Source organism: Truncatella angustata (genome assembly GCF_020726525.1).
Source record: "Truncatella angustata strain MPI-SDFR-AT-0073 chromosome Unknown BKA67scaffold_7, whole genome shotgun sequence".
Taxonomy (NCBI): Eukaryota; Fungi; Ascomycota; class Sordariomycetes; order Amphisphaeriales; family Sporocadaceae; genus Truncatella; species Truncatella angustata.
This window is the reverse complement of record NW_025763387.1, coordinates 2,660,456-2,685,245: the sequence shown is the minus strand read 5'-3', so window position 1 is coordinate 2,685,245 and position 24,790 is coordinate 2,660,456. Positions and strand designations below refer to the sequence as shown.

Sequence of the window (24,790 nt, the reverse complement as noted above, 5' to 3'; positions counted from 1 at the left end):
ACCAAGTTAGTTCTCTGTATACTCATAGGTATGCCATCCACAGGGCTCGTCCCATGTCGAGTAGGAACCAGTCGTTGCTTAGGTTTTAATAGCCTTCTCAATACATAGAACGCATTTGGGAAGTGCTCAAAATCAAGTAAGATTATAGGGGAGCTGGAATTTATCTAAAATATGTGCAAAGTACAGGTCCTTCCAGCACAAAAAGGGCTCTGTTGGTTTGGCGCCAGCAACCGCAATAGAACGTGATAGAGCTTGTGTCTGACCAGAGGCCGTATGTATTTCAACCCAAGGCCAGATGGGAAGCTGTTCCAAATTGGTGAAAGCGCGGCGCATAAATTCATTACAACGCGCCGGTGGTTAGGGTCGTGATGGGAGAGGCCGTGAAGGGGTGCGAAGTCATCAGCATAAAATAGAATTGCAACTGAGGGAAGGAGAAAAAAGAAAGTATGGTATTGTGTTTCTAATACTGTACGTCTACCTTGCTAGGACTGCTGTTGTTTTTCAAGAAAGTACAGTTATTGTGCATGAAATGTCCACATAGTTATACACGCACACTGCCCGGCCAATTCTTGTTAGCAGGGGTTCTCATTCCTAACCGCTGACACGTGCGCGTCCTTAAACCCGTCCGTAGGGCAAATCTCTAACATCAGTCAAGGCTAGCTGACTCGATTGACCGTGGAGGTGAGGGCCGGTTCTGATTAACGTTAGGCTATGCCATCAGTGTCTTCTCCAACAAACAAGCTATTGGCTACGTTGAGTTCTGGTAATGCATTGCTTGTTTTACAGACATTGGTCCATACAGCTATACGCCACTGTGCTGTTGTTCCTGTTGTTGTTCATGTTGTTGTTCCTGTTGTTGGTCTTGTTGTTTTTGTGGTTGCTCGCGACTCACTGGTGCGTTCGCCTTTATCATCTGTTGCATACGATTGCGCATATCCTGAACATCACACTGCAACTGTTTCAGTTTCATGGCTTCCCGGCGGCAGCACCTGGTCAGTATGTTGATGGTCTCGATTGTCACAGAGAGCGTGGCCGTCTTGCGTTGTCGGCTACCCGTCGTCGCTGGCTCATCATTAGGTCCAGAGTAAGGAGGTCTGTCCAGTTGTACTGTCCATTCCTGTGAATCGGTTCGACAAATTCGTTGCGCGGCCTCGCTCGACAGCGTCCGGGCGAGAGCCGCATACTTGCTATCCAGGGTAGATCGATAGCGTTTCTCCACTGCGTAATGACGTCTCTGACTTCCATTCTGCTTGCGGGGTTGATTGCCCTGTAGCAAAGACTATGAGAACGCTGATTGTTCGACATGGTTTCAGTATAGGGTTCCTACCTTCTGTATGTTAGGCTCGTTGCTACGGGATGTACCGGATCTCAGCGAGGCTTCGGGAACTACCTCAGCCAACATGTTCGAGTGCGTTGAACTTTCTAACCAAGAATTCAACCAGTAAGTTAATTGGCTCATTGAAGGATCACACTTTGAGGGCTTTGAACCAACCTGTGGAATGAAGCATCGATAAGGGACTCAACATGGGCCACTGTGTTGCAGCTGGATTTGAGGGATAACCGTCTAGCGCGGAGAAGTCACAGTCAAGTAATTGACTTGGCATTTGTACAGTCCCAAAATCTGCAGCACTTTCTAGAGCGACGCCATCCACGTTGCAGAAGTAGTCGGCGGTGTGGTTCAGGATAGGCGAACGCTCAGTCTCGTGTGTCACGGCGCTTTCGAACATGTTTTCGGAGGAGGGATGTTGACTGATTGACTTTCAGCCAATAGCAATGGCAAAAGAAACGAGGACGACAATCATGTAACTTTGCATTTTATACATTGGTCTATCCTCATGGACGTGGTGATGGTAGTACACGATTGGAAGCCAAGGCTTACAGTAAGGTAATAGACGACTGCTCGCGACCGACGCATACATGAACCCCGCACTAGTCTGGGCCTCACCCCAGAATGATCCTTCGGTAACCAGGTGTGAAGGATACAGTATGTAAATGTACTCAGTAAAGGTACAGCTTCAGATCCGAGTACCGTCGATACACGTACCTAGAAGTATCACATAAGCACATGAATCCATAGCTCCAGATCTGCACCATTGTGGATCAATCATGCGACCGTTAGACACCAAGGGATTGCGATTGGTATTACGCGAAGTTTGAGCAAAGCTCATCATACCAGAGGATTTGATGCCCGATCCTTTGGGAAACGAAAACCTTTTTAGCCAATTACAGGGAGTGCCATCCCAACGGCCTGCAGTGTGTCGCCTGAAAAGAACCCCGTCGTTCGCGTAGTTCGCATATAGTTTCATCATCCACAACACATCACACCCTACGTTGGGAATCCCCTGCAGCAGTGGGTACGAGCATAAGGATGAGACGACATAGTGACCCCCGGCGGAGAATGGACATGGGTCATCAAGTCTCACCAAAGGCTCTAGCTTTGGCTGCCACAAGACTACATAGAACAACATTACAAGTTAATAAGATTAAAGTGGTATCATGGCGATTGGTCGCCGAACAAACCCGTATATTTATATCTCCTAAAAAACATTATCATATTTTGTTGTTATAATAAATACAAAAGGGTACATGAACATGGGAGTGTCCAGTTTACTTCGTCCTCTGCAGACCCACGAACATTCAATCTTACTAACGTTTCATTAGACCAAAAAAAAAAAAAAAAAAACCACGCGTAATGACCTCGACTGTCATTGCACTGTTTGTCATAAGCGCTAGATAATCAGACATTATGACAAGAAGGCAACCTGAAGGAACAGACACTAACCTCAGAGTGTGCACTGACTCTTTGTATCTACCGTCTACCCCACTACGCCGCCTGGTGGCCTGGGGGCTTCGTTGCCTGCCTCGAATCTCCCCCTGCCAATTGTAAATCAAGTATCTAGGTGGGACTTGATCGCGGCCTCATTCGATGCAGTCGGCAGAATAATCCTTGTTTGATTCAATTATTCGTTGTAGTTCCACCGTTATCACAAGTCACACTAGTCTAGGTTAGTGATCCTCCACGACCTCGGACAACTCGGAGATTTAACCAACAACTATTACTCGTACACCCCAGGTCGAAAAGAACCCAGATTTTTTCACATCAGTCCCTCAAAAGGCCAAATCATTACAAGCTATCGGATGTTGAGGTAGACGATTGTACAAGAGTAGCGTTTTCTTTGGAGTCAATATGACAATAAAAAACCTCCCCATTATCCAGTTCTAGCGTCAATGTCTCTTTGTTTTCGCCTGGGCATCGAAACGGCTGCACACCCATCATGTACAATGTGGATATCTTCAAAAATCCGACACCCAGGTCAGATATTCCAGCGGGCCGTTTAGTTCCGCTTACGTCCTGAATACAGATGTAAGGTTAGAGCAATCGGTGGTACAGTGTAGCATTATCTTTGGCAATGGACCGCTTGAAAAACAATTTTTCGGTAGCGCAATGGCCTGAAACGGCACCAGAATTACATGAAGACTAAAATCATTCATGACTTAACTTTTAATTGCGAGAGGCACAAGCTATTACTGTCACTTCTAGCTTACACGAGCCGTCAATCAAGAGGTTTGTAGCGATGACTGCCGTGTTGAGAACCATCTATGCAATGCTTCGTTGTAATAAGCCATGTATTCCGGATTCGCAGCTCTAGTATTCCCAACTATGATTCAAAAATTGAAGCACTATGGATGGACAAGCCTCTACACATTTTAGGACATTGTTTCATCATATATAGGTGCTAGCAACATTTGTATAACCGATATTGTTGTCTTTTGTTCAACAGTTGTCTGACCCATTCATAGCTACGCGCAAAGGATTTCTGTATGGGAAGCTATGACCAGTGCTTTTTTTTTTGGTACAATACTTCCCCGAGATATATAGAATGCTTCTGTGAGGGCTATTTATATACTCATACTTGAACCCTGCAAAACAAATAGGTTACCGAAGAACTGGTAATGTACTCCAGTACAAAGGGAAGCAGGCTTGATTCTTCACGACATACTATCTCTCATATTTGATTCATCGCAGTCTTGATTCGAAAACTCTAGTGTAATAGCCCTTTTTATATGTTTCATTCTAATGTTTAGATCAACCAGAATATGAAGAAAACATTTCAGTATCTAAGTAAATGGTAATCATTTTGTCATCAACATGAATAGTGAGCAATGAAAGAGGGATGATTCTCAACCGATGTAGAGCGGCCGCCCTTCCGTCTCTTTAGGGCAGTTGATGTGCGATCGGACCAACATGCAATGCAGGTAAGATCCTGATCACATGTGCATAAGCACATACATATCCTTAGTCGCTTCCTAAGTATTGGAAAGTTGTGGAGCATTTCTGTCGCATGCAACGTTCAAAAAGTTCTTGAGATTTCCCAGATCTTTGAAGTTGCCATTGTTACCAGTTCTAGTGCTAAACCGATTAGGAAATCTGATCCAAGTTGGTGCAGCCAAAGATCAAGCATAGTTGAAAACAAACTTTACACATTCCGTGACACGCTAAGATTATTACACCATGCCGCTACAGTTGTTAGCCGATGTAATAGGCGTCAACAGCCAGGAGCCTATAACTCAACGAGACTCCGTATAGTGACGGATGAACAGCTGTACAGGACTTTGTACCTGGTTCATAGAAGTTTATAACGGGACACGATGAGCCAATTCACCTAAGTTCCTGGCGGGAGCACTTCAATGCCAACTTGATTACCACTGCCGATTCTTTGACGCCAAGACTCTATTGGACTGGAAATTCGAACGTGCATCAACGGTATATCAAACATGGTATTAATTCCTTTATAACCCGATGCCCCACCCAGCATGTAACGACCCACACTTGCATAAATTTCACCGAAATGGGAACTTTGATGAAGTAGTTTATCATAATGAATGAATGACTCTAGACATGTGTATTTGGAACATTCGCATGAACATTCAATCATTTAATGCTAAGAACTCGACTCGGAACATTAAATCAAGCTACCAACCCATCAAGAAAGGATCCATATGTTGTAAAGTTACAAGGCAACGATCACTTTCAGAGCTATGCTACACTGTTAAATAAACCTAGTACTATTCGAAACAATAGTAATCAAAAATACACACGCGCGGAGGCGCTTTCCTTGAGGAGATAAAGCTAACCGTTGTAGGCTAGGAGGAAAACATATCTTGACACTTTTGGACTAATACATAATGGCAAGTCAATTTTCTCCAATGTAAACACAGAAAACACGGGGCCGTGGTTACTTGCATCTTGTGCCGTTAAACATGACTATTGTAACAGCGATCTTGGACCGTAAGATTGCAGGAACTTCAGTCACCCCAAGCATTTACGCTTAATTGAACCCAAATTTAGTAAGGTCGGTGGATTGCTGAAGAGGCAAAGACGAATCCGAGCGAAACAGCTCAATGAAGCAGTGGATCGACTCCATCAGCAAATACTTTCCAATCTTCAATTCGACATTCCGCATCGCGTCACACCGCGCTTCTAATGGACCATTAAAGCGTGAATAACAACGATTCTGTGTCGTCTTCTTAAGTTCAATTAAGAGTCCACACCAGGTCTGAGAGTGCCATAACCTCTGCCAAGACGTTGAGTGCAGAGTGGGGAACTCAAGAATCATGATGTCGAAGAGCCAACAACATTGTAAAGGTACAACAAAAGACGTGGGGAACCGAACGACATAACATGGAGGCTTTTTGATTAGTTTCAGTATCTACAGTCTCTTCTGACAGCCTTGCCGGCCTTGTATCCTATGGTAACCTCATGGCGCACAAACCAGCAAGACAAGACATGGAGAAGAATACTCCGCAAAGGTTGGGGGTAGGTAACCTCGTTGCGGGCCCTTTGTGGAACATCTGTGAGGTAATCCCCGCACTTCTCCATTATAATTCTCAATTCTCCGCACCTTTAACTGAAAGTCGTAACTTGGTCCCATTCTCGCTGTCACCCACGCCATGAGGAAACCTGCTGAATAAAGTCAAAGACTGTGGCCGGGCAGTGTTTCTGCATGGTTGAATCTTTGGAGAGACCATGACGTCAAACGTGGGCGAGTGCCGACCGGTAATCGCATCATGATATGTTTATAAAGGTTGAATGCTGATCCAGTCTTTTAGACGGCGGGCTCACTCAATTATACTGAAATTCTCGTTACCATGAAGTCCTCGGTGTTGTTTGCTGCTGGTACTCTTGGTGCTCATTACCTGAGACAAGACATAACTTCGACGGTCGACTACAATTTGGAGCCTGTAAACCTATCAACACTTGCCAATGGTACGCTATTTGAAACATGGCGACCTAGAGCCCACATACTCCCCCCATTTGGTGGAATCGGGGACCCATGCGGGCATTACGTGGATGCTGAGACTGGATCTTTTCATGTTGGGTGGCTCTACAATGGAAATGGTGCTTCTGGAGCAATCACAGATGATCTTATCACCTATATGGACTTGAACACAGATGGCGCCCCATTTATCGTGCCCGGTGGCGAGAATGACCCAGTTGCGGTCTTCGATGGAACCGTCATTAACGTCGGCATCAATGGTTTGCCAACATGGCTCTACACCTCGGTCAGCTACCTTCCGATCCAATGGACGATCGCATACACCCGTGGAAGCGAGACACAATCTCTTGCAGTGTCATATGATGGGGGAAAGAAATTTACGAAAATAAAGCAGGGCCCGGCCATACCCGCGCCACCTTTCGCAGTAAATGTCACGGGATTCCGGGACCCCTTTGCTTTCCAGAGCGTTCATTTGGATTCAGTTCTGGGCAGTGACAGCGGAACCTGGTACGTAGTCATCTCTGGAGGTGTGCATGGCTACGGTCCGAGCCAGTTTCTATACCGTCAGCACGACCCTGAATTCCAATATTGGGAAGAGCTTGGCCGGTGGTGGCATGAGCCAGCTAATACTACTTGGGGAAACGGTGATTGGGCAGGCCGGTGGGGTTTCAATTTTGAGGTGTCAAACATCTTCACTCTTGATGAAGCTGGTTACAACGACAACGGTACATTCTTCACCACATTGGGTGCCGAGTGGTCATTGGATCCCATTGTGCCAGAAGTATCAGACTTTAGAGATTCTCTATGGGCGGCAGGTGATGTTCGCGTCGAGGACGGTGATACCAAATTCACGCCTTCTTTTGCTGGAAAGCTGGATTGGGGTGATTCGGCGTATGCTTCTCATGGACAGGTCGTTCGGGCAACATCTCAACCATCTAGAAAAAGCAGTGCCCCAGATCGATTCATCACGACTACGTGGCTTACTGGGAATTTCTACGGTACACAAAATCCAGCTACCAACCAACAGAATTGGACCGGTGCCCTCTTACTACCACGAGAACTAAGCATTGGCAAGATCAGTAACGTGGTCGACAACGAACTGTCACGAGAGTTAGGGTCGTGGAAGACAAACACGAACGAGTCAGGGGTCGTCGAGCTTATCACTTTGAAGTAACAGATCGCAAGGGAGCCACTTGCTGCTCTGATAGGTGGCAATTTTTACACGGAGGGGAGTCGCAACCTAAGTTCACCAGGAGTCACACCTTTCCAAAAGTCCCCTGACTCCAAGTTTTTTGTTCTCCAAGCAGCAATTACCTTCCCATCATCTGCTCGCAACAGCGACCTGAAAGCAGGTCTCCAGATATTGGCCTCTGAGCATGAAGCTACAACTATTTACTATCAGTTTTCAAACGAATCCATCATAGTCGATCGGACCAACACCAGCGCAGCAGCGCGAACCACAAGCGGGATCGACTCACGGAACGAAGCTGGTCGATTTCGACTGTTCGATATTACGCATAACGGGACTACAAGCGTTGAGGCCCTGCAACTAACCATCGTGGTGGACAACGGGATCCTGGAAGTGCATGCGAATGACCGGTTTGCATTGAGCACTTGGGTGCGGTAAATTTTAAATCCCAGCACATCGTACGCGGTAGTATGCTAACATCCATAAGCTCATGGTATTCTTCGTCGACAGAGGTGCGCTTCTTCTACGAGGGAACTGAGCAGGTTTCTTTTGGCGATATTACTGTCTCTGAGGGCCTCTATGATGCGTGGCCGGAGCGATCGACAGTCACCTTAATTTAGCACCCCGGTATGTTCCAAGCAATTGCTTGCCAATGGCATTAGGTGATTATTAGGCAATAACGTGGCAACAGAAGACCGACGAAAAACTATCGATAGACTTGCAATTAATTCCGGCATAAACCATCAATTCATCATCAGTTATGAAAGTTCCCAATTCTTTGGTGATGGTGCTTCTGTTCTGCTTATCTAAGCAACTCGTGGAGCTTGTCGGATAAATGCTGTGGGCAACACGATCCCGTTTCTAGCTACTAGCACGCTGTATACCAGAGTAAATCGGTGCTATGCGTGATTGTACTTACCGCTGAGATTCAGTTAAGCAGAGTGGCCTCAGTGTAATTTTTCGCCACTGAGTTGAGTGTATGTATTCCAGTTTCTCTGTACATCGATTATTTGGCAGTACAATAGATCAATATTGTGTCGAGAGACTAACTACAATTGGAGGCATCTACGAGCGTTCATGACAGTGGACCACAATGAAAATGCAACCTAGTCACACAGGGCTTGATCACTTAGCTATACTGGTTTGATGAGTAAGAATCAAGTAGTCGTGGGGAAAAGCTATATTTCCTGACAGTATACGACGCGTTTATATGAGTTTTCATGTCTGATTAAGTATTAGGATATTTGTTAATAGTGTCAGCGCTTACGCAAGACGGATTAGGAAATAAGATCGGCTGGCTAACCTTTACTATAAATGTTTCTACACCCATCTCAAAATTTCCAGTGAGGAATGATATCTAATGCGACCAAAAAACCGAAAGAGCTCCTGTGTCGGCGCTTGATATCTAATCCAAAGATTGAATTTGCAAAGCGTCATACACCAATCCTGAATATCACAAGTGCGGCAGTCATATCTTCCTTCTTGGCACCTATTTACGGAGGGTTTCTAACAACACAGGAAACTTTCCCCGGTTGGCCTACGCGTAGCCTCGACCCAGTGCCATGGTGGAATGCTGAATCCTCCCACTTGACCAACTCTCGGTGGTCCGGCTCGATGACACGATCAAAGCCAACCAGTCAACACTACATAGGGGACTGACGACAAGAACTGCCTAGTGGCATGGCTTGCTCTTATTCTGATCTTGCAGGTTGCCTAGCTGTCACGATCGTTTTCACACCACTATTGATTGGTAGCAATGCCGCAACTCGGACAGCTTGACTTGCATCGCCATCCCGGTTGAGGCCTTTTTCTTGCGCCATCTGAAATCTGGTCCTCCGTGGAGCACCATTCCAGGCGTTGTGTCACTCTCGTATGCTTGAATATCTGAGCCCAATAGGTCCTCTTTCGCTGCCGGAGTCCTGCAGTTCTACATGGTCGCGCATGCCGTCATCCGTGTTGTGCTCGACAGCGGCGAAGGAACGCATGTCTTCTTCATCAGTGGCTTTTGACCTGAGAATCGAAATGCCATATGAGACCTCTATGCCTCTCGATGGGCGCTTGTTGAATGAGTTCTGGTACGATGAAGACTTTGAAGGGTTGGAGCCGAACCGTTTTGGCCGGAGCGCCACGAAAATGGGACGCAATGTTGGCAGGCAGCCTATGCAGACATTAGACTAGCTCGGAATGGAACACGGCTTGCATAGAAGGTTGGTCGGTACTTACCAGAGACTATGGCGAAATCAGCTTCGGTTTTGGCCCATATGGCCTGGTTGACAAGGTTCCAAGTTACATCAACATTGTTAGGTTGGTTGACGACTGCAATAAGCCGCATTATTGATGCCAAGCAAACGCTATGCTGATTAGTCTTCGTAGACATGAGCATGGGACCGTTTCCCAGATGTGAACTTACAAGCCACCCAGAAGAAAAATTGTGATGACACCTCTCTTCTGGCTTTTAGAGACATTTAGTCGTATGACGTAGGGAATTGGCATGATAAGAATGGCAACATCAATTAGAATGTTGGGTATTGAGATGGCGAAGAGAAATTTCTGGCTGTCCACATCGCAAGAGGCGTCGATACTTTTGTCCCAGAACCCTCGTGTAGGAATACATTGTAAGATGGTGAGAAGAAACTTCAGATTGGTCAGTTAAGTGCTGGTACTTGGACGGAAATCATAGAAAACCTACCACAGCAATACCCCACATGAGAGCTGCAATCCCCAGGATAGTTATAGGATACCTGATGCTTGTCTTGTTGAAGATGCGCCAATACAAGGCGAGGATAGAGAACTTGACAAAAACGATGACTCCGGTATAAGTTAACTCGCATACGAAAAGACCAATGAACAAGTCTTCAGTCGCATTCGGTCCAAACGTTTGAATGTGCCTTCCAAGGCCACGAGGTATCCCTTATTTTGGTCAGTCGACGAGACAGTTACAGCCCAACACCAAGCAACTTACACCACAACAAGATGGAGGATAGTCCAACCGCACAAGCCTGGATGGTAAGTATATGCTACCTCTGCGAAAGTGCTGTACAGCTTACAGTTGCACCTAGGATAAGCCAGTCATCGAGCCACAAGCCTGCTCGGTTGGTCCATCGGCACCAGAACCGAAGTGCTACGCATATCAGCGCGATGCCGCATGGGATAGTCGACGAGGCATATAGACTAGATTGGCGATTCTCGGAAAGGTCTACCGAGTCCAGTGAGGGAGTCGCCATGTCTTCTATGGGCGCACGTTGGTTGAGCTGCTGCTCGACGTTGCAAGTTCGTGCGGTAGGAATAAAACAAGAGAGACGAGGCTATTCTGGTATGAAATGTAAGGAAGCGGCAAACAGAGGCATCATATTGGAATTGGATATCTATGCACATGTTCGTGTTTGCTACTGTATTTCGCATGCAACACTAGTTTCATTATCCCTTGCATGCCCACATTGAAAACCAAGCAATTAATTAACGTCAACTGTGTGGCGACTGTGTACAGAAAAACACAATCGAGATGTGTGCCGGTTCGTATCCGGTCAGTGATGGGCCTGATGCCGCGTGTCTATACGGGCGGTTATCGACAGCATTGCAGGCTTTCCAGGCCGCCACTCCAAGCGACCTCCCGAGTTTGCAAGACGATGGCGACTATGAGCCGGACTGGAAAGCAGTTCACCAAAAAACAAAGAGCTGGCATTTACGTTTGAAGCATTGTACAGCATGTCCTATCCGCGACGCGGCAGAAAAGAAATGGACGATGTCTCACTTTGCTTTGTGTAAAACTTTGACGGCTAGCAGTGTCGCGCCTTTTCATGCAGTCAACTCCGCTGCACTGCGCTGCGAGGATCTCAGAGCAATCTAACCTTAGGTTAGCCGAGGGGAACGACAATAGAGTTCATAACAAATGCGCAGGAGTTTTGGTGAATTTATTACAGCGAGACAGCTAAGCGAACGGGGCTAATTAGGGACTAAAGATTTAAAGTTAGCGGACGCGATACATATCATGCTTGCTATGCCTTCTTTTTGGTGCCGTGATTGCAGCCACAACAGTGCTGTTCGCTTTCGGCCTAGACTAGCTTAGATAGGCACAAAACCAAGCATCATCAGCGACATAGTTCGAGGCATCCATTGGTGGGAGGGCCAAGACAATCAGCCCAATATCGGAGTAAGATTCGCAAAAGGAAACTCGCTTATGGCTCCATGAATGTTTGTTCGATAGTTGCTCATCAAGGGGGGGGGAGGGGGGTTTGATGAATGTGGCTCGAAAGCAAGCTTCTTCGCCGCTCCAGAGCCTCTAATGGCGCTGTGTAATCCCCAACGTTCGTGAGACACATTTTGCCTTCCTGCTGCTCACATATAGGCTCAAACATATCGATCGGCTTCTCTGTTCCAAACCCTTGATTGCAGACCCTACTGGGTGTGCGAAAACTTGACTCCGCGGCCCGATACTGATTGCCCCAATTCATTAATAAGTGCCGTTGCAGTTTTATACCGACTAGGTACCAACTACAAGCCGATCATAATCCAAAGTTTAGTCCTCGCTGAGTATTGTGCCTGCATATGCGACATGCAGCCATTGGCAGCTTTGAGAATGATTAGCATGTCTCCTCCTGAAACCCGTCCGGTGATCCTTCTCGTGCCTGGTGCTTTTGGAACCCCAGCCGGCTTCGAGAAGCTTGCGGAGTTCCTAAGAGCAGCCGGGTTCTCGACACATCCGGGAGCTTACCCTAGTTGCAATCCTACCGACCCAACCACTGCAACGAGCCAAAAGGACATTGCCTACCTTCGCGACAACGTTCTCATACCGCTCCTGGATCAAGAGAAGAGAGACGTCGTCATTATCGCACACTCGTACGGCGGTGTTGTAGCTGGCGGCGCAGCCAAGGGCCTTGATAAGCCAGCCCGTACAGGGAAAGGTCACTCCACCAGCGTCACTGGCCTGATCTATGTCGCCGGCAACATCACATTAGAGGGGGAAACCCTTCGCGAAGCAGTTGGTGGTGTTTATCCACCGTTCATAAAAGTGGACAAGGTAATGCCAACCGCACATTGGAACGAACCATGCTGACACACGCTTCCCCAGCCATCTAAAGGTCTGGCCCTCATCGAACCAGCAATGGATATTCTGTACAATGACTGCGATCCATCGCTTGCTCCCGAGTTGGACAAGCACATGAATCCCCACGCGCTCCTGGCGTTCGAGACAAAAGCGACAGCACCGGCCTGGGCAGATGCGGGGTTCGACGGCAGAAGGGTGTATGTGCGTACCTTGGAGGATCAATGCAATCCGCCTTTGCTACAGGATGTATGGATCGAGAAAACAAAGGTAAAGTGGGAAGTGATTGATATCAAAGCTGGCCATATGCCATTCGAGAGCCAGCCCGAGACGCTGGCTGAGCAGGTAGTGAGTTCTGCCCATGGATTCTCCGCCGTAAGGCAGAACGTGCTTGTGCAACATTGGCCCATGGAAGGCTGGAATGTCACAGCTGCTTTTTGGAGGATATGCGCGCCAGTACGTAGTTATATTGGAGGTCTTCTGAAAAGCTAAGTCTGTTTGCAGACTTGCAACCACGTCATCATGTACGATTACATATTTCCGTTAGATTCAACAGTGTTTGTACTTCACAAGACCTGCGACAAGATCCAATGAAGACGAATTCGTGACTTACAATTTCATCGCGACCCATACTAGCTTCGGAATATAAATTGCAGCACCATCTCTAGTCTCTCTCATTCCCTGAAGCTCCAAATTGCGCGATATCTCCGGTGTCTGAAGCTGTTTGCCAGCAAACTCCTTCCAAGCACTAACGTAACTATTCATAGTCAGTTGGCCGGTCGAAAGTTCCCTGAGAGGCGGGAACATAGCCTTCATAAGTAACTTACACGTCATTCCAGTACCGTGCCATTCCCAGCGGATATTCGTAAATATACAATTCGGATCCAGTGTATCCGCTATGGTTCATGATTTGCTTTAGCTCATACTTCCAACTGTGCTACTGGTTAGCTGCATGTGATATATTATAGAGCTTTACGGAACTCACGTGTCGCAGCCTCTCAGCTGGGAGAATAGTGTGTCGAGATTACTTGCCGAGACACCTGGCACCGTTTTGATTGAGGCGCCAATTGTGTCGACTTCGTCCCACTGAAGGTGGCCGCCAGGCTCTGAGGAAAGATGTCTTAGTTTTACCCTCAAAGGAAATACGAGGGATTCAGAACGACAAAGCAAAGAAAACCAAAGAGAGTAACCAAATAAGCGACCACATACTTAGCATTTTCGTCAGGTTTGCAAGTATGGGTCTTGGATCATTATTCTTTACCACGACCGTGATGAGCTTAACGTGAACGATATCGAAATATCCAACAAACCGTGGATCCGGCTCTTCGAACATGTTCCATGTATGCATGTGTACGTTGGTAGGCAGCCAAGCTTTCGGTCCAACTTGGTCTAGGTTGACATCAAAGCCATGGAGCTCAACAGAAGCTGGCTTGTTGCGGGCGTAATCACATAGCCAGATGCTTCATAATTTTCTTGTCAATACTGACCATTCTAGTTTTATGCCTATTATACATACCCATTTCCGGTGGCAATATCAGCGATACGCAAGTCGGATGCTCGAGTTGGAATATTCGGGTGTACGAGAAACCCAAGCAGGTCTTTCCATAGGTAGTGCTGGGCTGTGAGACTGAGACAGAGAAGTTAGAATTGTCATGTATGCAATGGTGTTTAACTAACCGGGCACTGCTACTGCAATCCCGCATTAACGCGTACGGGTCGGAGGCCTTCACAAAGGTACCATTCCATCCATTAGGTTCGTCAACACCGCTTGTGGCTTGTGCGTCTGCCGCGCGGGAAATCTTTCTTTTCTTTCTGGGGAAGTCATCCATCACAGGTCCATGGTTAATGCTTGTTCGTTTTGCACTGATTACCGTCATGGTGCTCATCTTTGCAGCAAGAAGAAAAGAGTTGCTCTCAACTCAAAGAGGTTCTGGGGCAGATAGTGGGTATGAGTCGGTTTGATAAACAAGACTGTATGAAAATTTCAGGTGAATATTGTGAGACACTTGGGCTGCAGTCATTATATCTACATGCCGTGGCACTTCACTCCTCGGCGACATAATCGTAGCGGTATAGCTGCGTTGTGATAAAACTTGGTTGGGCTTGGTATGCTGGTAAAGTCCGGAAACGCCAACATGCATATTGTGAAGGTGCATTATGAGCTGAATGGGGACAATTTAGGAGATGGAGAGATAATCTACACCTCATCCTGGGTAGACTCGTGTCCTGAGGAGATGTGCTGCTGCAAGGGTCAGCACACTTTTGGCACGCTTATTTTGGTCATTCGATTCGGCTGAAGGTTCGGCTGGTCGCCGTTTCCATGGGGCTGATTGGACACATTGATGCTGGATTGGTTGCGTATACCCCTTCGTATCTGTGTGAATGATTGCAATGGCGACGAGTAGTTGCTTTTTCTCCAGCGAGCGTATGCAAGTCCCTTCACCGCTTCAGTAGCGCCAGCTTGTACGCAAGCATCATGCAAGTCACAAACCTTATGCACACTACAACTGATGTGTGCCTGCATGCGTCCCTATGGAACGGGCGTTGGTGTTGACACATGCTTGGTCGATCCGGACCCCAGTTGCCTTGTTGAGGTCCATATCTCGCCCCTTCTTTCCTGCACCTTCAGGGCGCTTGATCGGACCCGTCGTTACATTTTGCGTCATTTCATTTGATGACAAACATGATTGGAGCCCGTTTCTGGAATTGCACTCAGCCATGGAGTTGTGGGTGTCATGCAGTCACGAGAGGCTGGCACATTCTTTTCCAGGCTAGGACGAGCATTGAGGCCACGATATACCAGAACCTACTGGGCGAAGCTCTCACCGGCGAAAAGGTGAGCAGCCTGGGCATGTAATAGAAACGTTTTAGATAGACTACGTCTCAGTGGTCTGCCTGTTTCGTCAAATTATGGGACGTGGTCCGGTACTAAGAGACATCTCAAACCCTTCCTTGTGCCTCAAACAGCGAAGACGTGTTCAAGGAAAGTCAGGATTTTATAAGACGATGACGGGAACCGTGACTTGGGTCTTTCGCCGTCATTTCTTCTCACATGGAGATACAAAGGGCTGCTGATAATTTGCACACTCATATCCTTGCGATGAAACCAAATAACTCATGGACCCAAACACCCCTGCGCCAGATGGGTTGCCTGCAAGAGATACATGGTGGGTTTCCTGGTAAGAAGTATTTCCGCAATCCTTGAATCTCAGTCGTTCCTGTGATTGTTTAGTTCTTTGCCGATCTTTTACAAGTTTGGCTAGACGAAAACGGCCTCACCGGAATCCATACTCCTGGCCTTTTTCTTGAGTGCGTGTTTTCCAACAACTATCACGGAAAACCGAGTGACCCTGAAGGTGTAGATATCGCCCTAGTTATGAATGTTTGCAACATCTCGGTTGTTTATCGCCGTCTCCAACTATCTAACGGCTTGCTATGGGGGCCACCATGAAGCCAGCGCAGCCCCTCACGAGCGGTGTATCTTACATTAAGGTCTGTAAGATTGACCTCTGGGAATAGATCTAACATCAACCTCAGCCCTTCTGCCTTCCCATAAACAGCTTGGCGTTGGAAGTAGAAGCCACCACTTCCATTTATGATTGTGATGACGTGCTGGACCGAACGAGATTGGCGATCATCAACAACACCCTCGTATCTGTAGGCAACACCAGGATGACCGTTTTCAGCATCTAGTCCATATGCGTTTCAATACAAGGAATGACCGCGGCAAATATCGCGTCACATGTTGGATGGCTTACCTGTTTGCTTAGTCTGCAATTATGCGATGTAGGCTCGGCGCAAGATTCATTTGCGCTTTCGGTGCCATTCTTCTCCTTTATGGACAGATGCTTGTTGTAGGTAGCTCCTACATCATTAAAAAAAATGAGTATGGCCCATACAATGTATTAAAAACTCTGGAATAACGGTCCATTTGCACTGCCACCGGCGGCTTTCACACTCGATGCAGGTCGTCAGCAAATACACTCTAACTACATTTGGACCCAATGATGCAGCCTACTGGTGGCTCTGTGATATTGAGCAGAATCCAACTGTTCAGCTTGAAATCTATTTCAATGTTGTGTGTTATGTTCTTCTGTACCTTGCATGGAGCCTCATACGCCATTCGCTAGGCTCAAGCCGTCGTCTTCCGCTAGACTAGTTGGTCATGTGTATGTCCGCCATTCAAATCTCAATGTACCGGTCGAAAGCCCCTGCAGTTTCAATCACGCCCTTCATCGCCTCATAATTCAGCTGTAACTTATCCTTATTCGCTTGCTTCCGTTCCCAGCTCGCAAATTGTCTTGCCGTTGTAATCACATTGCAAATTTATCTGCCGTTCATCTTATTGCTTGCCAGTTGCTCAACATTGTCTTCTAGGTCGACACAATCAATGCCCTCCTCATTCAATTCCCTCAAGTGGCGCAGAAAGTTGCCCCAGATCTGAGTGCGCTAATACATTGTCAGATTATTATAGCGAATCGCCAGTTGAATTCGCGATTTGATTGCTTCGTCAAGAGTGCCGACACGATTACTTGCTAAGACTAGAATCCTGTCGTAGTATTCAAGAATTCGCAAAAACACCGATACCAACGCGTTGCGACGAAGGTCCTCGAAGCTAAGCTGCGCCAGGAATATGTCAGCTTCGTCGAGCAAGACCACACAACCCCAAGTCTTAACTAGGTAAAGAACTGATTCAAGATAGTTCTCTACAAATTCTGGCTCGGTCCCAATATCTCCGCATGTAAAGGGGTATAGGGGCTTGTGGGCGATTTCGGCTACACTCTCGGCCGTCAAAGTCTTGCCCGTTCCTGGTCCACCATGTAACAATAAGATCAAGCCGTTGCCCTTCCCAGAAATAATGTCGGTGGAATTTTCCGCCTCAACTTGGTTACTGACAAGTGCTTGGATAAGTCGTTTTATTTTTCCATTCCTTACTAGATTGTCCAAAGCTCGCGTATTCCACACGACTTCGTTGATCCTGACGACGTTCAAATCTAGCCAACTCTTTTTCTTGAGGTTGTCGCCATTGATCGTCAGAGGCAGCATACGAACGAAATTACCATCGGGTGGGTGGTCCTGCTTCACCGCTTCAGATCCAAGATCGTCGGAACCAACAAACGGTTCAAATTTCTTTCTCTCTTCCTCTTTGGGTCTGTGCAGCTTAAGACACATCGCCATGCCGATCATATATCGGCCATCACCAGTATCATGGAACTTTTGACCAAGGTGCTCATCGTAAGATACCATGTGCTTGACACGGCACTGCCAGAACCATTCTCCTCGTCTTTTAGTTTTTTTCTGGTAGATTCGTCCACAATGGATAAAGGCCGAACGTTTAAATCCACGATCCGCCTTTTTGACCGATCGTTCGTGTCGAAGTTACAGTTCAAAAATATTCATCTTCGCGCAAATACGCCATTGAATTCCCAATATCATGCCTCAAGTGAGCAGCTCTGAATATAACTTTTTTTTTCCCTTCCGGCATTTCTGACGGGATATTTTGGGCTTCAGGTTCCAGGGGCCACGATGTACACAAATACCCTCTTACATTGTGATCTCTTCCCCCGACCACTATTGCCTCTGGTTTGAACAGGTATTTGAGATATGCAGCAGTAATAACACCTTTGTCGATGAGGTCGGTAACGAGTTTATACTCTTCTTCATATTCCGAAACTACATAATTCACAATATCTGAAAATGACGCCGCTGTACTTCACTCAAAGTTCCCAAGAAATCATTCAGTCCGTTACCTAGAGATTGAAGGATGGCAGTGTAAAGAGCAACAAACTTCATGGCTTGCACTTGGTCGAAACGAAACAAACTCAAAAAACGTTGAAATGCAATCCCAAGATCTTCATTAACTGTCTCAATGCATTCTGACGCGTGCTGAGGGCTTCCTTTATCGTATTCGACATCCAGCCACATTAGATAGGAGAGACAAGGTAACATACAGCAGTCTCTGCTGGAGACCTACCCATCCGTAGGATTGCACCATACCTGTTGAAGCACCCAGACATCTCTTTCATCATATATAGACTACAAAATCCCGGACATAAGCGATGATGCCATCGAGGTCTAGGTACATTCTGACTTGATCGTTTTCCTGGATCGACTCGCGATATATCAGTTGAGCTCGAGGAACCGCAGGTTTTGCTGCAAGCTCTAATGCATACGCCTGTAAATTATCTATAGTCAAGTTGGACTCTTCTGATATCTTGAGCGCTCTGGCAATCACGCTCAGCGTGTCGTCCAGCGTACTATCTTGGCTTAAAAAAGCACTTGGCTCTGAATCAGCTTCATCATTCTTAGATCCCGAATCACCCGCGGAAGACTCAGAGAAGATGCGGGAGCCATGCGAGGTACTAAGAATTTTGATACGCTGCGGATGTTCAGCTTCATAAAACACCGGGGCTCGAGAAGGTTGTTTCAGCTCCCCGCGAGGATTTGCTTCGGTTTGCTGGAGACGGGGCATGACTGATCTTTTCTCAAGCAGCTGCACCGTAGGCCCTTACATCTGATTGTACTTTTCCGGCTTTATACTGAAGATCGGGACATATGTGTTGATTTTGAGTGCAGTAAGCTGATTTGTTCGAAGTCTATCAGACCACGAGCTCTGAATGAGTAAACCAACTTGACGCTTCAAGTCTGCCAATCGACAGAGCGCCAAGAGAATCCGACCAGATCGTTCAACTTCACTATCGCGGCTTCTGTCATCTGAAGTAGTCTTCTGTGCAAGGATCGAGTATGTTTGTAGTGCAGCTTTGAAATGCAGTGCACGCCGCAATTTGGATATATTTTCCTCGGAAGGGACGACTCCTGCCACCTTACCGGCCTTGAGTTATTCCGTCGAATACCACGATTGAGGACTTGAGCCTCTCCTGTCTATAGCGACTTCAACCGCTGTTTTCAGGCGAGATTATTTGATCTGTCGTGTTTCCGTGTAGGTTAGTGACGTATCAAGAATGCGTAATTTCTTTTGTGTTTCCTTCGTCTTGTCTGAATTACCGATCTACGTTCATTCGTCACGTTGTAATTTCTTGATTTCCCGACTTTGTCGTTAGTCTCGCCCTCGTGCCACTATGATTGGAGCTTGTGTCGCTGTGTTTACCTCGTGGCCTACGACTCTTTCCCAATACTGCTTGAGAGACGAAGGGTCGCGCAATATCTCTGAGGCGCGCTTTTTTTTAATCGATTATCTCTTATGTTCGTTAAGGCGAGAGCGTTTGTAGTTCTTGTTGTTGAGCGTGCGATAGACGGTTTGCAAAGTGCCTCAGCCGTGAAGTGGAAAAAGCGACATTGCATCAGCAGTCAGCATGTTTGGGCCACATGCATGGCAGCCCAAACAAGGGTCTGAAGCAGCCCATACACCCACACAAAATGGCGCAATGCTGGTTATGCCCTTTAATATCCCTACCGGTAGATATCGGAGTTCACAACATGTGGCTGTGCTTGTGTTTGATATCGACCAATGACGTTTGACACGACACCACCTATATTCAGTGTCATGATTCACAAAGACTGCGCATACGCTTTATTTACCACCTCAGCAGTAGCTTATACGGGGAGGGGGGCGAAGTAGGAGCCATCGTTGCCAGCCTTGTGATAATCTGGTGGTGATACTTGCTGTGCACGATTCTAACTTTTGGGCTTTCTTGACCATGACAGAGCGATTGTCAAATCATGCTTCACTTCTCCTTTGCCAGCCTTGCTCTTACGTATTAAAGGAACAGCCCTGATGAGTGGAGAGCGTACGAGAGAGAATGACAAAAGCGACTGCGTTCAGGGCCTTTGTATGCAAATGTAATAAATAGGTAAGCAACTGAGTGTTACCAAATGCCACACGTCTCGCAATGCTAATATTGGCGCGTACTTTAGGAGCAATGCAGCACGCGATGTTTTCGTTGATGCGCTCAAAGCTACTTCGTTTGAGTTATCTAAAGATGAGGGGACATGAGAGTAGATCACCAGCTCCTTTGGTCTTTGTAGGCTGACATAGCTTGCCAGGGAGTTGTAAATCATCAAAAGCTCCATTCTCAGCTCTGCGCTGGTCTCAGTGACATCGGAAGTATATTGCCGCATACAGAGCTCATTATGCGGCTATACTCAACCCAATATATTACAGATTGTTGTGGTGATGTATGCTAATATCCTGAGGTTCTTGCTGCGTGCGCTTCATTTGTATCAAGAGAGCAAAGATCAACATATTATCCACTCGATCACGAGGCTTGCAGAGCAGCGATACAGCGACCTGCTAGTGACCATATCTTCGCTTTCCCGCAACATGACGGAGAGTGCCTGGGCTAGTAGCCATGCCGAGCAACGAGATATGCATACCAGTAGTCTCCAACAGACTCAGGAGCAGAGACAAACACAAGCGACCTTGGATAAAGTGATGGCTGAAATCTCAGACATAAAGGCCTGATGATCGCTGAACAAGGTTTCAACGCGACGGCTAGAATTGAGTTTCGCCCCCAGCTATCCGAGATAGGTAGCGAACCTTCCTATTATCTCCTCGCTACCTGTTCCCTGTCCCGCTCTTCACCGGGGCTATCATTCCCAATCATCACTTCGTGTACCTCAGTCACAGAAGTGGTGTGGTTGTGTGGTGGGTCGGACGTGAATGCTATATGTTATCTGCTCAAGCTCCAATACTCTCGTCAAAGTTCGTCCAGCTTGACTTCAACAGGGCCATCTACTTTATCAAGAGGACTAGGCTTACTCCATACGCACCTGCAGCAATAACAGCGACAACGGACGTGAGTATGCCAGTTACATTTCCAATGATTGACAGAAGACTAGCTTTGCAAGCCGCGCAGATCGCATATTTTTGAGTATCACTGTCTATGTTAGCTTTTTGAATGTAACCTGCGGAAATTTTCTCGGTTTCGGTAGAGGAACCGATGATTGACGTCAGCAAAGGTGTCCAGAGTGGACGGTGCTGTGAGGCTGGGCTTTGGTGGATCTTGGTGTACACGACTACTGCAGCCTATAGTGAAGCCATGGTAGTCGAGATGCTGAAAAAGGACGAATCAGCCACACTTGCGGGGTTGTGGCAGACGCGGCTGTCATCCTTGAAACGGCCAGTTCGTCTTCAGAACTATGCGTAAATTGAATCGGGATGTCGCTCACAAAGAATGTATCGCAGGTGTTGAAATACAAGGGCCGCACTATACCAGTAGGCCGCGGTTGCGATGGCTGGTTGTGGTAGACGTGAAGCCAACCTTCAGGTTCAGAATACAATTAGATCATGTAGTGATCGAGTAACGACAGCAACACGCTATCTTGATATTGTGACTCCTTATCTACTTGCGTTTCGCGATCCGCTTCAACGCTCTCATCTCCTTCTTCATTCTAGAATCCACAATCTTGTACCTGCCCTTAACACCCTTAGGACGACCTTGTACACCTCTGTTAAGACCCTTAGCCACGACGACCTTGACCTGATCCTTGGGCTTCTTGCGGCTTGCCTTGGCAAGCAACTTGGCAATACCGTCGGCCTTCTCCTTCTCGGTCATACCCTCCTCGTTAGCGAGCATGTCACTCTTCTTCTTGAGCTTCTCGAGACGCTGGGCAGTCTTGAACTTCTTGCGAGCCTGAGCCTCGCGCACCTTCTTGATAGGACGGGCATTGTAGGCGCGCATCTTCTCTTTGATGGCTGCTGCTGCTGCCTTGGTGATAGGCTTGTGCGGCTTGTCATGCTTGCCCTCGTCCTCGACGAACCAGTCAGGCAATGCGTCTCTGTCCCTGAAAGCGTGCTTATTCCAGCCTTCGTCCTCAATGTCGTGCCTTGTGGCCTGCCCTGTTGCTAGTCTATGCGCTAGAGTCATGGCCTCTGCTGTGATGATATCGATGTCGAGGCGTCCGTCAGGTAGTCGCTTGTCCTGGTCTTCCCAATCGTCTTCCTGGTCTTTATTCTTCACGACCTCGAAGCCACCATCATCTTCGTCATCTGAGGCAGGTTCAGACTCGAAGACTTCTTGTTTCGGTTTGCTGGCCTTTTTCGACTCTTTGCTGGCCTTCTTGTCCTTCTTTGGCTTAGGAGCAGGTTCGGCAACCTCGGCGTCAGAACCTTCCTCGAGTCCCTCATCAAGAATACCAGGCATGTCCTTGAAGATGTCCTGATTGAAAAAGCTCTTGGCACGTTTTGACAGGCCCCCTGCTTCCGTTGGTGTGTCGTCAAGATCGGTGAGCAACTTCTTGTTTGGTGCGGGTTCATCGTCGTCTGACTCATCACTGCTCTCCTGATCAAACTCCATATCATCGCCACTGGAAGCGGCCTCGTCACCCGAGACACCGTCCCATTCGCCGTCGTCGGCTTCTTGCCTCGCCTTCTTTGCGCGCCACTTGGCATCAGAAGCTGCCTTGTTCTCCCTGTATTGCTCGTACATGCCATCAAGCTCGCGCTCTAGGCGGTCCTCCTCCTCGTCGGAGTCTTCGTCGGTTTCCTCTGATCCGATGCCGCTGTCGCGATCTTTCCTGGCATCAGCTTCAGTGAGGACAGCCATTTTGCCTTTGGAAACCTTGGAGAGGGCATTGTTCTGGTCGATAGGCTTGAGGGCGAACATGGCGTCTTCGCCACGAGGGCCCGCCTCTTCTATTCCAATATCCATAGGGGCCATCATGTTCATCTGCATGCGGATGATTTCCTTTTGCTTCTTTTCGTTCTCTCTCCTCCTCTCGCGCTTCTTCTTCGTGTTGTCTCTGTCTTTCAAGGCTTGGAGCTCACCCTGAATCCTCAGCTCGTCATCCATATCCTCGACCTCGGCGGTCTCCTCGGCAGCAGCAGCCTCGGCTTCGGCTTCCTGCTCCTTGATGGTCTTCTTTGATGGGAAACCAAACTTTTCGCGGACCTTCAGTCTCCATCTCAGCAGTATCTTGAACTCTTTCCTTCCGAGGACCTTCAAATCGTTGCAGCAGATTCTAATCTCCTCTGTGGTTTCGGGCATCTTTTCAAGAGCAGCCAAGGCAACGTCACCGTTGGCAGCACCTGTGAAAGACAGCTTGTTGTAGGAACCGAGGATGGCGATGGGGTCAGTTGTGTTGATGAACTCTGAAGCGGGCAGCTCCTTGAATTGTGTCCAATCGCCCTCCTCGTAACCACCTCTCTTGCGCTTCTTGATCTCGGGGTTGTACACCTTGGCTTCGTTGTTGGGGGCAGGCTCAGCTAGCTCGGCGAAGACAGACTTGGGGTCTAAGAACTTGGGGTCGATCTTCTTGGGGGCCTTGAAGCCGCGGCAGACGACAAAGATTTCGGCGGAGACATTACGCGAGGACGGGGGCTTGGTGGCCTCGACCTTGGTGAAGAGCTGATTGAAGACCCAAAGCAGTGCATTGTAGTCCTTGGATCTGAAGACCTTGGTGACAAACGTACCGCCCTCAATGAGAAACTCGGTGGCGAGCTTCATGGATTGAAGGACGAGCTCTGCTTGGTTGAAAGAGTCCTGTACCCAGGCGGTACCGACGTTGGGAGCACCGTCGTGAAGTACAGTGTCGGCTTTCCAGGTCTTCAAGTGCTGGCGAATCGTGGCTCGGCACTTGTCGGTGGTGATGTCGGACTGGAAAGTGATGACTCCATGGATAGGCTTGATGGGTGACAGATCGACACCGACAATCAGACTCTGGGCAGGCATGACCTCTGCGGCAACTTGACACCATGATCCGGGGGCGGCGCAAAGATCCAGCAGGACCCTGCTCTTCTCGAGGAAGCCATACTTCTTGTTGAGCTGGACCAACTTGAAAGCAGCACGGGCTCTGTAACCCTTCTCTTTGGCAAGCCGGTACCACTTGTCAAGACGACCCTTTCCCGTCTTCTTCTGGAAACCCATCTTGTCGGAAGATAATGGGGGGGATTCCGATGTGGACGGTGATGGTTGAACTGGAAGGTGGCGGAGGGTAAAATGTGAAAGCACGATAGACGAGACGAGACGAGACCAGGCGCAAGGAAGCGACGCTCCAGAAACTTTCAAAAATTCCTTATCGGTAATCCCCGATAAGCGCGATAAGCGGGGCCGTTCAAAAACTAGGTACGGATCCGTTCCGTACTGTCGAGAGTGTCCTCGTGTCCTCGCTATTCTGACGGTCCATTACATACATAAGCTGCTGTAGTCAACCACAGGTACGTACATAAGTCGAACCTGGGTTGGTTTAGTAGTTACAATATGTACGTACGAATAAACGCGGACAGCATTTCTTTGCAAGCAGGCAAGTGGCCTTCACCGGATAACTGCGCCCCACGTTCGCGCTCCAGAGCCTTGCAAGCCTCGATGCCACCCCACCGCCCAC

At 47.8% G+C, this 24,790-nt stretch overlaps 7 protein-coding genes across 7 annotated transcripts; 2 read left to right on the top strand and 5 right to left on the bottom strand.

Annotated features, from left to right (window-relative positions):
• Nucleotides 1-428: 428 nt before the first annotated feature.
• BKA67DRAFT_576796 (uncharacterized protein) lies at nt 429-2,137 on the bottom strand. Its single transcript, XM_046103594.1, has 3 exons — nt 1,493-2,137; nt 1,328-1,422; nt 429-1,267 (listed from the first exon to the last, which is right to left on the bottom strand). The coding sequence occupies exons 1-3, from the start codon at nt 1,725-1,727 to the stop codon at nt 803-805; spliced, it is 795 nt and encodes a 264-aa protein (XP_045955612.1). The 5' UTR covers nt 1,728-2,137; the 3' UTR covers nt 429-802.
• A 4,013-nt stretch (nt 2,138-6,150) lies between these two features.
• Nucleotides 6,151-8,087, top strand: BKA67DRAFT_539100 (glycosyl hydrolase; the record flags this gene model as incomplete). The annotated part of the gene is made up of 3 exons (XM_046100581.1): nt 6,151-7,425; nt 7,456-7,901; nt 7,955-8,087. The coding sequence occupies 3 exons, from the start codon at nt 6,151-6,153 to the stop codon at nt 8,085-8,087; spliced, it is 1,854 nt and encodes a 617-aa protein (XP_045955611.1).
• Nucleotides 8,088-9,227: 1,140 nt separating this feature from the next.
• Nucleotides 9,228-10,830, bottom strand: BKA67DRAFT_381382 (uncharacterized protein). The gene is made up of 6 exons (XM_046096549.1): nt 10,515-10,830; nt 10,430-10,466; nt 10,157-10,377; nt 9,878-10,101; nt 9,691-9,818; nt 9,228-9,625 (listed from the first exon to the last, which is right to left on the bottom strand). Exons 1-6 carry the CDS (start codon nt 10,689-10,691, stop codon nt 9,330-9,332), a joined length of 1,083 nt encoding a protein of 360 aa, XP_045955610.1. The 5' UTR covers nt 10,692-10,830; the 3' UTR covers nt 9,228-9,329.
• A 1,222-nt stretch (nt 10,831-12,052) lies between these two features.
• On the top strand, nt 12,053-13,000 carry BKA67DRAFT_662021 (Alpha/beta hydrolase fold-1; the record flags this gene model as incomplete). Its single annotated transcript, XM_046107926.1, has 2 exons — nt 12,053-12,484; nt 12,536-13,000. 2 exons carry the CDS (start codon nt 12,053-12,055, stop codon nt 12,998-13,000), a joined length of 897 nt encoding a protein of 298 aa, XP_045955609.1.
• Nucleotides 13,001-13,117: 117 nt separating this feature from the next.
• Nucleotides 13,118-14,337, bottom strand: BKA67DRAFT_522691 (uncharacterized protein; the record flags this gene model as incomplete). Its single annotated transcript, XM_046098399.1, has 6 exons — nt 13,118-13,265; nt 13,336-13,440; nt 13,494-13,614; nt 13,718-13,968; nt 14,025-14,135; nt 14,186-14,337. 6 exons carry the CDS (start codon nt 14,335-14,337, stop codon nt 13,118-13,120), a joined length of 888 nt encoding a protein of 295 aa, XP_045955608.1.
• A 2,497-nt stretch (nt 14,338-16,834) lies between these two features.
• Nucleotides 16,835-18,980, bottom strand: BKA67DRAFT_539096 (uncharacterized protein; the record flags this gene model as incomplete). The annotated part of the gene is made up of 5 exons (XM_046100580.1): nt 16,835-16,957; nt 17,096-17,770; nt 18,057-18,181; nt 18,483-18,505; nt 18,592-18,980. The coding sequence occupies 5 exons, from the start codon at nt 18,978-18,980 to the stop codon at nt 16,835-16,837; spliced, it is 1,335 nt and encodes a 444-aa protein (XP_045955607.1).
• Nucleotides 18,981-21,810: 2,830 nt separating this feature from the next.
• On the bottom strand, nt 21,811-24,333 carry BKA67DRAFT_539095 (Spb1 C-terminal domain-containing protein; the record flags this gene model as incomplete). Its single annotated transcript, XM_046100579.1, has 1 exon — nt 21,811-24,333. One exon carries the CDS (start codon nt 24,331-24,333, stop codon nt 21,811-21,813), a length of 2,523 nt encoding a protein of 840 aa, XP_045955606.1.
• Nucleotides 24,334-24,790: the final 457 nt, after the last annotated feature.